Source organism: Gallinula chloropus (assembly GCF_964237585.1).
Source record: "Gallinula chloropus genome assembly, chromosome: 3".
In the NCBI taxonomy this organism is placed as follows: Eukaryota; Metazoa; Chordata; class Aves; order Gruiformes; family Rallidae; genus Gallinula; species Gallinula chloropus.
The window spans coordinates 44,853,430-44,869,763 of NC_140087.1; the positions used below are offsets into that span (position 1 = coordinate 44,853,430).

The 16,334-nt window shown below is 35.5% G+C and overlaps 1 protein-coding gene across 1 annotated transcript in view; it reads left to right on the top strand.

Annotated features, from left to right (window-relative positions):
- The window catches only part of FMN2 (formin 2), a gene marked incomplete at both ends in the record, with an annotated part of 156,227 nt that overhangs the window by 117,667 nt on the left and 22,226 nt on the right, over positions 1 to 16,334 (top strand). Inside the window, one exon of the mRNA XM_084261664.1 lies at positions 6,412 to 6,463. Coding sequence (XP_084117790.1) covers positions 6,412 to 6,463 — 52 coding nt within the window. The remainder of the gene's footprint in view (positions 1 to 6,411; positions 6,464 to 16,334) is intronic.

Sequence of the window (16,334 nt, forward strand, 5' to 3'; positions counted from 1 at the left end):
GAGTAGACCTACAAGGTCTACTTGGAATAATTTCTAAATCAGAACCAAAAGGTCAACTTGTTTTGTGACTATGCTTAACTAGTACTTTTGCACATAAAGGACACTCTTACTTGCTTTGAGTCCGTTTTTCTCCTGAAATTCCTGGTATTGTATATTCAATTTTGAGCTTAAGTTTTAATGCCTTTTTTTTTAACTATGTACAAGATCCTGTCATCATTTGAAAATTAATGATCATCTAACTTACATGATTTTCCCCAAAGCCCACTTTTTTTTTTTTTTTTGGTAGTTTCCATGTAAAATGGCTACTTGCTCCTCGGTGCATCTCGTGCCCAATCACATTAGTCTTATATAAATAAAATGTGCAAAGAGAACAAAACAACAAAACATAAAAATTGAGGCAAAACACATTCAGAAGTCTGAAGAGGGGAAGAAAGAGGCTTTTCTCAAGACCTTTCTACTAATCCTGGGATCTTTGATACTCTGTTTTGGTATTTCAAGGTATTTCAAAACACAGTGTTGAATAGCATGCCAATTGCCAAATAAAATAGCTGTGAGTAGTATTTTGGTGTTTTCTGGGGGTGTTTAAAAGTATGTGTACTATCAAGGAGAGCGAAGGAATTCTCTTAGGAGCTCTGTCAGAGGACTTGTGAACTTGAACCTTAGATTCTAATACCAGTGTAACTACATGCCCTTGCTTGTGGTGATTGCTCATCCAGTATTTTTCTCTCTCTACCTTCACTTTCTTCCCATCCTAGTCACACACATGAGGTATCTACAGAAGGTGTATTCATGGTCTCTGTCAGACACCTCAGGTCAAACTGGGTCAGGAGTGACAGAGGAACCTCCTGATATTCAGCAATTGCTTCATTTGTTACACACTTAAAAAGTGTATAGCACATGTATTTGTTACAGACTTTATAAAGCCTATCCCTCAATTTTGTTTTTAGTTTTGTGTTGTTGGTTTTGGTTGAGGTTTTTTTGGAGTTTTCTCTGTCAGAGGAGCTACTTGGTGTATTTTCAGAGTTCCAGCTACTATTCAGTCAGCACCACTGTAGAAAAAAATATGTCCTCTTCAAAGATCTTGGTAAATCTGTCACAAGGGTTTCTAAAAGTGTTAAAAATAGGTTGGGGTGTTTTTTTGGGTTTTTTTTTTTAGTAAAATGGATTTCTAAACATATCACTGCTTTTCAATAATATGTGTATAGTACAGGGGCAGAATAATCTCTGTTAAAGACTTATTGTAAGTCTCTTACCTCCCAGTTAATCTTAGGTGAAATATTTCTTAAGTTTTTTAAATCCTCTGGAAGAAATTACAGAAACTAACAACAGAGACAACAGATGTTACATGCAATATCTGTCTGTACAGAAAACAGTTGTATTAATATAAATAACTTCTAAAAAATAATCAGATTTAATGCAGAAGTTATAATGGTTAAATTTGGGGGAGACTAATATAGAAAGTTTATTGGACTGAAAATAAGAAAATACTTGGCAGTGTTCTTAGTTCACAGAGTAGTCTGTTTCCTGCAGAGATTTTAGCATTATAGGTCCAAAATGTCACTTGCCATTGAGGCCAGAGGGGACAATTTGTGGTCAAGAAATGGGTTTTATGTTCTTACCATTGAACTCAATTTAATTTAATCTTCTAGGTTTCTTGAAGGAAAAGAGTACTATTTGCAAGAACATGAATTACACTACTCTGCAAGACCCTTATTTGCTAGAATGCCTGTGTATGTCTCACATTTGATTTTGTGAGATGCTTCAGATTTTCATAAACAGCTATCCACACATGTGCCTTTGCAGGATTTTATATGTAATCTTTGCAGGACTAAAAGAATTGAAAGAGCAAGCACACAGCACAATGGCATGTATCATTCTGGAATGCTGACAATCTGTGGATTAATTAGACTGTTTTGTGAAGCCTTGTTGGAAAGCTCGTCTTGAATTGCATGAAATCAAGCTTTATGCTCCAATTATAAAACATCAATCAGTAAATTTAAGCAAATAGAAAAAGTAATAAAATAGAGCGTCTGATGTAAGTAAGTTTTGAAGAAATACATATACCCTATTTTTAAAAGAAGTGATAGAAGAATCTTGGATATAGCACAGTCCCCATGCTTGGTAAGGAATGACATAGGAAGAAAGCAATGTACTTGAATTTTGGCCAAATTTATAAAGTATTTAGGAAGTGGACAATGGTTGCTCTAAAGGGAGGCCATCTTTAAATAAAGTGAAGGTATCTTGATGGAAAAAGCAGGCAAGCAGTGGAACATCATCCAAAAGGAAAGCATTAAAGACACTTTCAAAAGAAAAAGTGAAAAGATAACTAATTCACTATATGCTGTAAATAGTAGATAAGGCAGCTTTGCTCCATGAAGTCACTTTCATTCTGAAATGTTCTTTTTTTGATATCGCAAAGTTTTTCAATATGAGCTGAGGTTATTTTAAAACTATATCCTTTTAAGCAGATTTTACAGAATATATATGCCTTCAGGATTATGAGAGCTGCTTATAAAGCCCTACAATATATTGAGTGTGTGCAGGCAGAGATATAAAACTTTTACATCTACTTATTGCTGCACTATATGAAATATAGGAGCTATTATTTCCTGGTATGATATAGTCTTCAATAGATTTGGAACAGTGTATTTGGAGGTGGTTTAGTAAGTTAGTGTCAAGGAACAAGAAAACTGCTCTTAGCAGCGGGATGGAGAAAAGATGATGAATCAGTAAAATATGGAATATTTTCATTTGCAAATGATAACTGGCCCAAGAGTGGGAACTCCTGTGTCTATCAGAAAAGCCTGCAAGCAGTCGCTGCTATGGTGAGCTGACAGATTCTGAATATTTATGAAAGCAGATGTGGCTACTGGATGACTACAAGGTTTCTTTGACTGTTTTAAAAGAAAATCAGTAAGACTTTCAGAAGTAATCTTGCTTCTTGAGGATAGAGATAGAGAGAAATTTTAATGGCAGAATGGAGTGGTCAGATGTGCTTAGCTGCCACAGTATCCCTGGAAGTCAATGATTTTCCTATGTCAGCCATTGCTATAGTAGGTTCACTGTGGAGCGTGTCATCATTGCCTTTTTACTTCACCTGTTGGAGGAGATCTGTTTTGTAGAAAGAAATACACTTTGCTCCCAAGTCTGTTCTTTCAAGAGAGACACCTCTCAGCTGGTGCTTAGGACTTACTTGCTATGGGCTTCCAAGAAAGAAGGATGCCCAGCTGGTGCTTTCCAGGCACTCTCTTTACATTTGTGATGAACTGTTTTGGCAGAAGAAGTGACAGTAAAGGTGCATTAAATTGAATGTAATTATAAAGTCTAAGGCACTCTGAGACAGACCAACTGAATTTGTGATGAATGAATTTTTTTTTCCTCCTCTACTTAAACAGGAAAAAATATTTGAAAGTAGTTTACCAATGGGGAAATTACTACAGAGCAACATACCAATAAATGCTGGTATCAGGTGATCATATTAATGGCCAGCAGCAATCTCCAGCTGCTTCAACATCTGATGTTTATTCCATTGTATCTAAGTGATGTTAGGACCTTTGTGATTTTGATCACAGGAGGTTTTCTTTCCTTGCTGTTTAAATATCGATGCATGTCAAGCCATGGGCTAACCATTGCCCACAGCTTTCAGGTCTTTACTGTATACTCATGCAATATCAGTCATGTGAATATTTTCTTTGGTCAGGGACGGATCCCTGAGTGTACGTACCATATTTTCTTCTCTTTCACTGGTGCCATCTGTAATCTTGTGGAAGAAGAATTGGTTTTGTGCTGTTCTTTAACTAATTTTGTTTAGAAAAGTGAGAAAGTAAATGGATTGCAAGTCAGCTTTACACTTCAATAATATCATTTTAGTAACATGCAAAAGGTTTAGAAGTCCCATCGTGTATTTGGAACAGACTACAAGGGAATTCTGGTTAAGAGAAAAGTCCTCCTTTGCAAGACACTGATGCAGGATGAAATCTGTCTCTGTGGGTATAGTAACTGCATTACACACAGGTAGTTAATACTTTTTTTTAAAAATCCTATTGCATACACCTGCATCATTCACGGATTTTCAAGATTCTTTTCATTTCCCTATGAAAAGAATAAAAGTACAGATACCTGAAGTTGTGGGGTTCTTTCCTTCCTCTCTGGACCATAGTAACTCCTTTTTAATAGAAACAAAACTTGCGCCAGAATGGGGACATTCTGACATACTTTGATAAGTCTAGTATGATTTGTTGGTGGGTAAATAATTGTGAGCATGTGTAGAGCAGTTGAAATAAGGAAGAAAAAGAACACTACTAGGCAGCTCAGATGGTAGTATATTACATCAATCCTGGAAATTATAAAAAAGTTATATCCTATGAATGTGATATATCTACTAAAAGACTGTCCTGGGCTGGAACATGCTAGTTTCCATTTCTAAGCGGTAACTGAGAGGACTCCAAATAATAATAGAATTATTTATTTTAGCAGTTATATCCACAGATACTTGGTAAGTGTTGATGAGGAATTAAATACTAGTTTGTGTGGTTTCATGTCTCTTGCACCATATGGTTTTACAAGTCATACCTTGAATTTCAGAATTGAAGTATGAAGATAAAATAATAAATTAATGATATTCTGTCAAAGCTGCCAGGTTTCACCTGGTTTCATATCCAAAGCAAGGCAAGGCTTTCAAGAAAAACTGTAAGTCAGCCCAGATTCACTCAACACTGGGCCCAGGTTCACTCAAAAGGGTTGTGAGCCCTCATAGACCTTTTGAAGAATCTGGGCTGCCTTTCAAGTCAGTATTGAAACCTGTAATCAAGCAGGCTTCACATGCTCTTGAATTTCCTTGAGAACATTTACCCAGCGCTCCCTCAAGTTTTGTGGTTTTATGGGATTTTTTTCACTTTCAGCAGAACAATGATGGAGCTTGAGTCTTCAAGTAATAATTACTAAATACAGTGTTTACTGCTGCAAATGTCCAAGCACTGCTTGCTCTATTCAGTAGACTACATTAGTACTAATAAAAAACATTTGCAGCATGACACATAGCTCTGATCCTTGTTCTGATTGTAAAATAATGGGGAAACTCCATTTGTGTATCTTTGCTACAAGTTTCATGCATCTATTTTAGTGTTATTGTATGTAAAGTGCTGTTAATTGAAATATTGTAACAGAAAAAGAGTGGTTACCCTTGATCCCTAATAATTCCATTGCCTTTCTCATTTTTGCCAAGTTTAAAATGAAGATTTCCTTTTTCAAAGGTGCTGTGTCTACACTGTAGAAAAATAATTTTGATGAATTATTTTTGTAGAACTGTGTAGGGAAAGATAAATTAAAAGTAGCTTAAAGGTGGTTATTGTTATTTTTTTAGATTTCTCTGAATTCTGTACCATTGACACTTATTTCCAGTACAGTTCAGAGCATCTTCATGTGCCAAAACCTACTGACTTTTGAGAATTGTTAAGATTCTCCCTGCAAATTAGCAGACCAGTACTCCAGCAGACTGAAAAGGGGAATCAAATTCCAAATGAAAAAGCTTTTGGCTAAAGTGGGCAGGTCTTAAATGGGCTTTAAGTTGTGCTACCTGAATAACTACGTATGTAGTAGTAAGTATCTATCTCACCTAGAAACACATGCACAGAGCCGTTTGTACTATTGCTTTGTGCTTTGGTGATGCCTAATGCACATATTCTTCTAGGTTTTCTGTAACAGAATACCTGAGTTAAGTGAAATAGGTACAAAATAAAACATGAGAGAATACATAGAAAACGGATCATTTTTTGACCAAGGTGTGATGACAGTTTCAGATATCTAATTTTCTTTGCATAATCACCAAATGATAATTTTCTTCATGTAAAACCAGTCACTGTTTGACTACAGACCCGCAATGGCTCTGGTACTTCGTTAACTGATGTACGTACAGAGAGATGGTGTGTCCTGGGAGAGGGAAGAAAGCTTTTATTTGTAACTCTCAAACAACTTTTAGAAAAGCTCTAAGGCTGAATCCTTCCTGGTCTTCAGCTTTTCCACCTCTTGGCAGACAAGTTCCCCTATTTCTTAAGTTTTCAGAATCATTCTTTAAGATCTGTTTTTTAGTTGCTTTCATGTTTTTATTACAGCAAGATTTTTTTTTTTAATTTTCAAAACTTGCTTTGAGGGGTTTTTTGTTGGCTGTGTTTGTTTTGTTTGGTGGGGTGTTTTTTGTGGGCTTTCCTTGTTGGTGCTTTTTTAAAAGGGATATCAACATTCATATAATTTTGTGTGTTTTGGGGATTTATTTTCCTTCTTTCAGAGTTGATTTACATGAGTATATCCTTAGGTGGCTTCTATAGATTTTACACATGATATATTTACAATAAATAATAAAACAACATGTTTATATTTCACCTTGTGGCTGATTCTCTAATTGCCTTTTTACAGCTAAAATAGACCAAGAAAATGAAGAAAAGTCACTGACAGAAACACACAAAAGGTAAGAAAGAATTATGCAGTAAAAGCTTTCTTTGAAAAATATTTTTTGGTAGAAATTGTTATATTGGTAGCCAGCATTATCATCCTTTTGAATAATGAAAGAAATGCACTCAGAAAACTAAGTGATACTTCTTTATGGTCAATTTTAATTTGACATGTAGGAAAAAAAAAAGTTGAAAGTGTATGGACACGCTGCATATCTTTAAAGAAATAAGCATGTACCTTATGTAAAAATTAATTCAGGATATACCATTTTGACTGAAAGCTGCTCATACCACGCCAGAATTATAGCAATTTTGATGGATGTAGCATCCCCCAAACAACTATTATTTATTAGGTACCACTTCCTGTGCTTATAAAAACTCCGTTTGAAAATAAAGAATGGAAATCTGTTTTTTTAATATACTAATGATACGTATAATTAAATGTGACTTCCTTTGCAAAATTTTAATACATCTTCAAATAGTTTTTTGTGGCAAAAAGCAAAATACCTCATTAAATTTCATTAGAGATGTGTGCAGTTGAGAGAGTTTTCAAAATTGGGAACATCACTGCATTGCACAATTTGTGGTTTCTTCTGATTTTTTGGCAATGTTCTCCAGAAGCACTGTTTAAATAGGACAGATTTTTATCTGTCCCAGCATAACACCAAAATATGTCACACACCATTTATAGTCCAGATTGAGTGAAACTGACAGTTGGTGTTTGTTTTCTTTTCACTAAAAATAGCATCTTTGTGTACTAACTACAACTGCCACTGAATATAGGCTAATGAATTTATTCATTATATATTTCCAGACCTGGCAAATCTCTCAATAGCATTTCAGTGAAAGATACTACTATAAAAAGTTCTAGTTCTTACTATGGTTCATTAGCCATTTTCTGGCCATGATGGCTACCTCCTGCAATGCCAGTGCAGCTGACCACTTTCCTGGTGCAGCACCACAATTTGTCTACTCCTTTGGGCCGTGTGTACTAAAGAAGTACTGGAAAAGGAAGGCTGGATGTTCCTCTTCCCTTCTTACGAGCAAGGTCCTTGAGTGGTGGTGGCGCATCAGTGATGTGGGATCGTGATGGAAAAAATGAAACAAAGGATATATTGCTTTGGCTTAGTGTCATACCTCTTGCTGATGTGTATGAAAGGCATTCCTGATGTTTCTTAGGCTTGTTTAACTGCAGAGTTACATAATTCTTATCCTTAAAAATCCCCTTCACAATAAAACTTGGAAAGGAGAAACTTCTGTTAGAATAAGAGGGTTTTTGCTATATCTGACTGCTCTTTTAAGGAAACAACTTCTCCTGTGGAAAATAGATTAGGCTAGATGTCCAAAGCTGACATAAGGACATAGGAGGACCTACAATGTGTTCAGAAATCTTGTGGCTTTTCACTGTCTTCTGTTGTCTACTTCACTCTGCATTCTTACTTATTTTTTTCCTCCCTGACTCTACTGGAATCATCACATCAAACACTTGCTATTGCTATACCTAGCATCCCCAGTATAGGGGAAGAAACCAAAATGGTCTCTGGATTCTCATTCAGCTTGGTCTGCTCTTACAAACTTGTCCTAATTCTTTTTTCTGTCTCTATGGTTGAGTGCAGCAAGCAGCTCCTTATACACAGTAGTTTGTCCAAGAAGAAAATTCACCGTTACTGTTCCTCTTTACTGTGAATGCCTCACAAGGATAACGTCACTTGCAAAACCTTTTGTAGAACGCATGAGGAATTAAGCTAGGAGAAGGTTAGGGCAATTTTTAATTTTTTTTTTTTTACTACTATCTAGGTTGCAATTCTCTTCCTTTCTTCATTCCACCTTTCTGCTTAAATTCTTCATCAGATTAGTGGTACCTTTTAAAATATTGAAGACAGGTTCATGGTATAGTTTTAGTGTTATGTGTGTTTATTTGACTAAGATTGTTAATTGGCTTAGAAATAAAATGCTTGGGATCTTTTCTGATTGGGGGGTGGGTAAAAAGATGAGAGCTTAAAAAGCTAAATAAAAGATTAGTTACATTTGGTTAATCATAGGTAGAACGGCAATGCATAGGATGACTAGACAAGCAAGTAGTACAAGGAAAAGTGATGGATTAGATGGAGCAAAATTAATGTGATTAATGTGCTTGGGTTTTCCTTTTTGAAGTGGGTCTAAGTATGTAATTTCAGCCTGTGTGTAAGTTCAGATCTTTTCCACAATAGCATTTCTTTAGCTTTCAGTAAAATCTACAATTTATTTTAATTTTTACTTTATTTTAATTTTATTTATTATTAAATTTTAATTTTATTTTAATTTGGGCACAAATACTAAAGCTGGTACCTCCATAAAAATATGAAAGTTTACAAGAAAAGCTCTTGCAGCAATAACAACAAAAATGCTTCTAAAATGAAGAATGATTTGGGAAAAATGCAGCAATAGATGAGCTGAAATGGAAAGTTAATCTTCCACACAAAATAAAGACAAAGAAAATGGAATGTCTGCTCCAGGGACTCCATACAGTGTATAGCTGTTCATTTGTCACAAGTGAGAAAATGTTTAATCGGTTTTGAAATGATGTATTCTCTCTTTATTTATCGTGTTTAGTGACTTTAAGAGTGTCAGTATGTAAAGTGTTTATCCAAGGAATGGATTTCTGGCACATGGATAAAATGAAAAGTGAAATGTTTAGCTTGCAATAGGCATATGTTCCAAGATCTCTCTGAGTAAGTATCCTGAGATGAGAAGAAAGCACACAGGTCTGTGTTTATCTAGCTTATGCAGGCAGACAAGGAAGGCTCCAGCCTGGTATTAACACTGAAGTGACATGGAATGTCTTCACCAAACCCCAAACAATTACATCATTCCCTTAACAATATTGATAAAGTGTAATAAAAAAGAACCTGGCACTTTCCAATTAGATCCTCATTGCTAAATACTTGAGAAACTGTGAAACACTTGACAAGTTAAAGTGAAAACCACTGTTTTGGGGGAAGGGCAAAGAAGTAAAAGACGAGGGAGAGGAGGTGGAGAGAAAGAGATGTTTCTATGTTTTCAGAGTCCATGATTTGGCTTTTCTATTATTAATATTTTAATATTTCAGATTATGTCCTCATTCCCAAAAGCATAACTATATGCTCAATTCACAAGGCTGTAAATTACATTTAAACTGATTTGTAATTAAAATTGGGAAGTACAGCACATTTCCACCAAGCACAAAATATGTTCTGTTTTCTGTGCTTTCTTTTACTTAGTTATAAATATTTCTAGTCTTCCAAGATATGGTTTTCTTTAAGTGGGGAGATACAAAATAAACACTATTGTTTCCAGGTGAGCTTAATACCATTTCAGGGGGAAATAGAGTTTGATCACGTTACCCACAGCAAATGGGAACCAGGATTGCATCAAAGTTACTGTAAAAAAATGATATGATAGCTGATATCTTGTTTAGCACACCAGAATAAAAGGCAATAGCAAAAGTGGCAATATAATCTTGCAAGTTTACAATCAGAAATGAGCTAGTTACTCCTCCTCTGGCACTTCATTCCTGAAGAAGGAGCAGCTAAACAGCTTGACTGAAATTACCAGAAACAGCATTCAGTGAAGTCAAAGCTCCTAATTCTCTGCCTCACTACCTCTATTCAGCTGAACAGATATGAAGGGATAGCATGTAGCTTTGTTGATTTCTTATAGTACCTTAGCCAGTATTGTGTTCTAATCTCCTTGGAAGGCTTCCATCTTGTGATTTTTTTTTTAATTTTTTTTTTTTTTTAGAAGAAAATAAATCCAGACTGTAACACTGATCTCTCTTGTACTACAATAGTTAAGATGCTATTTCCCTTTGTCTTCCCCTCTACCTGCAATGATTTGTCTCTTCTTGGAATAACATCTCAGGAATCGTTCACAAATTGAACTGGAGATGTTTATTTTAGACCTGAGGCATGGTCAGATGATCTTGAATTCTTCTTGCTATCTCTCAAACAATGAAGCATCAGTTTCTGAATTCGGTGCAGTAGCACTGAAAATGGCTCAGTTTGTTTACTGATACTGCGCTCATGTAAGAGGCAAGGCAGCCTATGCTGATAATCTTTTACGAACACTGCAGATCCTTTTATTTCTAATATTTCACATAGTATAACCCTGCTTGAAGTGATAACATAGGTCACTAGGACAAAGCAGTCCCATATAATGGTGGCTTGATTTGGGGTGAAACTGAAACATCCTGCTGTGATGTCTAATGAGGCTGCATAGACAGAATTGCTGCTCTGAGAATTTAATTGTTCTTTAGTAAATCTCAGGGCATTATGAGAATATATGTTTATTTTATAAAAAGTCAAACAGAGGACTTTCTGCCTTCTGACATAAGTATCAACTGGGGAATTTAGGATGTGCGTGGCTGGGTATGGAACACTCGTCTTCCCATGTCAAGATAGTTTTATTTGGTTTATTTTATAATTTGCTCCCATTACTTGCACATTCCAGTGATTTTTAGCTTTTAAGTGCTTCCTGAGTGCAGCCTCCCAGGCACCTCCTCTGTTTTCAGGACTTTTAATAATCCGTTTAGCAATGTGTTGTGGCTTTCTTTGCTGTAGCAACAAATGACATTAATTTTGAAGAGAAATGTTTACCTTTAATTCTTTGGGGGGAAAAAAATAGTACTCCTGACACAACACTAGCAGACTTCCATTGGATTTGCTGAACATAAGACATGGGAAGGAACAAAGCATTACACCTGCTTATGAGCTGACAAGTTGATGACACTAAAAGAAATAGCAGACAGTATGGTACAATGGCACTGCTGAAAAGCAACACCTAGAAATGTATCACCTAAGTCTGGTAATCCTTTAAAACAGTAAATGTTCCTCCCACCTTGCTTACCCTTCACACAATAGTTTGGATGGTTTTCAAAAGTGAACTGTAAAGTTAAAGTGAAAATTGAGTTAATGATTGAAATAAAGTGGTGAAAAGCACACAATGGAGACAGGTATGTAGTTAAAAAAAAAGCCCCGGCATAATACTTTTAACTGAAAGGCAAGAATATGCTGTTGGCCTCCATCTTTCACTACTCTTTGGCCATACATCCTTTCTTGGTTCCTTTATGTTAGGTCTCTCTTCTTGCTGTGTGGCTCCCAGCATGCAGACGAATTGCTCCTGGTAATACATTTCAGACTGGAGGTATACATTAGTTGCATCAGCAAAAAGTAAATACTCGGTGAGCAAAGGGAATGTGTATAGAAGCAGCTTACAGACTGTTAAACAGATTGGATCATTCTAGTTTAGTATCCTGTCTCTGACAAAATATCAGGGCCTGTAAATATGCAGTAATGGAAACTTAGCCGGCAGTTTAGTTATGTCAGAAAGTCTCTTCTGAAATACCATAATTGATCTTACCCTGAAAGATGAGGTCTTTGTCCGTTTCTGAAAATATTTGCCAAATGACTGCAAGTTCTTATCCACTTGCATGATTAATTTTTGTCGGCAGGAGCATTATCTTTTCTTTTAAAGATGTTGGGCTTCTGGCTTATTTAAAAAAAAAAAAAAGGTTTAAATTAATTAGGATTTAAGCACAATATGCATAATGTAACTACGAACAAACAGTAACATGACGTTTAACTGGTAGGGGTACAGTTCAGAGATCTAATCTTCTGCAGAGTAAACTCATCTTTATGCAATTTATACTACAGTTTATATAGGGGGTCTAACTAATATTAAAAGACAAAGGATATTAGTTTCAGGTGCAAATACAGTTACACAGTGAAGAGAAGCACTGATGACCATACAGCTAACACCCTGATAGCAATAATAGTTAAAATAGCTGGTGTCTGATCTTATCAAAACTAATGCCCTAGCTTTAAATTCAGGATTTAAATAAAAACACAAAACTATGAAAACCTAAGAGAAGAACCATGGAGATAATAAAATTAATGAAAAAAGCCCAGCAATTAAAATCTTGACATTTGTCATGTTGCTTTCACCTCTGAGTTTATGCCCAGCAGGTGATTTCACTGAGTTTCGCTCAAAAATTCCTCTTGAGCTCTTACACAAAATAAAATGCTTGTGTGAATGTGTGCACATGTGAGTCACTCCAGTGCCTCTCCATTGTACATCAGCTTCTGATTATGTTCAGTAGATCTTTATCATATTGTCACATAAGCAGTTTAGTTAAATCGTCTCCTAAGCCCTTCACAATATTGTGTTTGCATTTGCAGTGACTGTGACTTCAGCAGCTGCGTGGTTATTCATGCCTCTTTTCTCCTTGCTATACTTCAAGATTTACTTTAAGGATTATTATATTATATTGCTGTTGTCATGTATAAGCAAATAGAAGAGCAGAACGTCAGGGATGTGGTTTAATTTGGTCACAATTGCATTAACTCATCTAGGAACTATCTAGTAACAACTTGTACAATACAGCTCACTCCTCCTGTAATAATTTCCAGTTGATGGAAGGCTACCATCAGCCCCTCCACAGTGTAGAGCTTGCTTCAGCCTAATGTTGAAACCTCACTCATATTTAGTGTGACTAGGAAAAAAGATGTTGCACTTTTACCCTTCATCAGTTTGTTCCTCAGGCTTTCTGTCTCATTGTTTTCCTTAACCTAGATGCAGAAACAACCAGATCCGTTCTGTGTCATGTCTTAAATGAATGCTTCTCTTAAGATAGCTTGCACCCACTTCTTTTCTCAGCTGCTGCCTGAAAGATTGACCTTAATCAGTCTGAGAAGGAGGTAAAAGTTCCTTCTCTACCCATAAGGAAACAACTAGGGCAATAGTCATCCCATACCAGAAACACCATGAAGCCTTCATGTAATCCTTGGAAGGGATGGGAACAGCTCCAGACAGGAGAGAGTGTTCTTTGGCCAAAGGTGTATGGTTTATTTAGCATTGCTTGGATGTGTGAATATTGATGATTTGCATATCCAGAGTGATATGGTTATTAGAATGTTTCAATAAATTCCAATGTCTGACACCTTTTGATTTAATCTTGATCCTTATAGAAAATGCTACCCGATTTTCTCTACTCATCTAAACAAAGATGCTGTTGCTACTATTAAGAGAATATATTGGGATAATTGAGGAGTTCAATCTTAAATGACCTCAATCTTAAATGACTTCAATCTTAAATAACCTCTTCAATCTGCCATTCTAAATCTTTGTCTTTCAATTTACTTTCATGGGATTTTGATGTAATTGACACATAAGAATATGAAAGTCCCCATTAAGATTTCTGTCCTCTTCAGAGGCTAAATTTCTTCCATTCATAGTTATGACAGCTTTTTGGTGACATCTGTGAAACTTGTGTTCATGCAAATTAAGGAGAGAGCTCTTGTACATTGAATTAAGAAGGTTTTTCAGAGCAACCCCAAAGGGTTAAGATGAAAATACATTGCAAAACATTTAAAATGCTAGGAGGTTCAATAATACTGAAGTATTTAAAAGCATTTTTATTCTATTTCAAAGAATAGAAACCAAAACCCAAGTGTGATTTGAGCACCAACACAGAAAACAGCATGTGACAAGGCTTCCAATCAGAACTGTAGATTCATGTCCCTTGTTATTTTTAGTGTGTTCTTGTAAATGCATTTGTATAAAATTTAATCTATGATGCATTTTATTCTTAGAGCGTAGGTTGATATTATATGTACATGAAATCTGATAAAGCATCTGTGTGGTTTCTACCCAGATTATCTAAATAATCCACTCTAGGTTTAAGGCAAATTACTTATTTTCTTAGATAACTCTAACCTTGACCATACATGAAGCAGTAAAACTGAGATTCATTGCTCCTCTTTACTGTGAATGTTTAGCAAGGATAACAGTGCACAAGACCCAAACATATAGAGGACCCAGGTTGTAGCCTAATGTTTTGGAGAAGAATGAGAATAAAAATAGGAATAAAAATGAATAAATAATAAATAAATAAATAACAAAACTAGAGAGGGAAATCTTGAAGATTACTTTTAAGATGTAGCACTAACTGTGATTCCTAAGAACCTAATGTTTCCAGGAGATATAAGCAACAAGATGTTATCTTGCAAATTTTTTCATGTCCAACCCATATATCTTAACCTGGACCTGATCAAGTTAACTTTTTAAATAAAAAGATTATGAAAATTTCAGTGCTCAAGTTCACCTTCCAACAAAATTATGATTTACATTAGCTATGTCCATGTTGATTGGCTACTTTGCAACATCTGTTAATGAGGGACTTTGTTCCTGAAGGACTGAAAAAATACCATCCCATTGAATGATGTAAATGTAAAGGCCTGGAATAACAGTTTGAACTGAGGTCAAAATGGCAATCTGATACATGAAGAATATTAACTGCTAACTGCATGAGCTCATCAGTCTCTAAGAATTTTAGTTTTCCTAAAATGCTTGTTCTAAGTTCAAGGTTATTTTCTTAATACCTATTGAATTTAACAGTCTGTGCTGCAGTGTATGCAGTGACAGGGTCTGCTGCCTTCAGTGTACAGCCGAATATGTAAATCGTGCATTTATGTTACTAATCAATGTGTATAACTGATAATATTGATCATTTCTGATGAATACTAAAGCTGTGCATTTCTGATATTGATGTGGATCAAAGTTCTCATGAGCAAGGCAGACTGGCCTGTCAAAAAATAATATCCCGTCCTTCATATTGTATGCTTTTGTTGGATGTTTGCTGGGGGGAAAAAAGGTACCTCAAAGGTAAAGAGATGTTGTTATTGAAGCTATTAATTTTTATGTAGTTGGAGTAATAAAACACGTTTTTGTTTAATATGAATTTATGGGAGGCAAGAGACTAGAGAAGAGGGAGATGACTTTAGGATTCAAAAAATTGCAAATGTTTGGCAGGGGTTTTTTTAGAGGAAAGGAAGAAGTCTCTGGAGACCTTTGTTTTCTAAGGAACAATGTTACAAAACCCACAGTTACACAATATAAATTGGCAAATGAAAGAAGAGATTAATGATTCTTACAGCTGACTTAAATTGGCATATTATCTTAACTTTCTTTTTAATACGAGAAAGATACTTTTCTTCCTTCAAAAAAGGGTTGGGAATGACTCCAAGAAATTTCTTACCAACATTTGAGTGCTAGATATTTTGAATGTACCTATGTTTCTCATTTTTAATTTTATGCGGGACAAAGGACAGCACTGAGGAGAGGCAATGATACTTTAAAAAAAATGAAGGAAGTGATGTAAAGTCATAGAAAAGAGAGGACTTTCAACAAAATATGTCAGTAGAAAATGAGAGGCTGCTTAGGATGCTGCACATATTACGTTTTCTCACAGCCTTTTGCTATCTCAATAGCCAGGATGCTGGTTCTGTTTCATTTAATGTAATTCTGTATGGCTTGTTGAACTGCTTGGTATTCTGTCTTAAGACTAACTCTCATTAATGCTTTCAATGTTGAAAACACAAAGAGAACACATACAAAACCTTTTCCTTTTTATAAAACAAAACAAGGATGAATATGACAGTTCATATGATTGATTAGCTTTTCCTGGAGGCAAGTACTGTTACCTGTATACTGTACTCATCTTCCCTATGCAATCAGTACAGGATCAACGCTCTTTACAGTCTTATATGCCTGTCGACTCAGTTCGGCTTTAAATGTAACTCACGTCAGATCTAAAGTAACAAGAGGCACATACAGTCTTTTCTTCCTGTTCTACCTCTTAGTACATTAAGCTTAGTTCTAAATTTTACTTGTGACTTTACTCAAACTAAGAGGTACATTAGCGGCTCCTGCCTGACCCAGAAGTGCTTCTGAAGCAAAATTGCTTCACAAAACTATCAGACTTTAAGTTCGTAATCTCAAATGCATGTAAATGTTGCTTAGCAGTTTATATAGCTAAATCCAATTAGTCAAGAATATCCAGATTTGACTTCAACCAAACATAAAATCCATTAT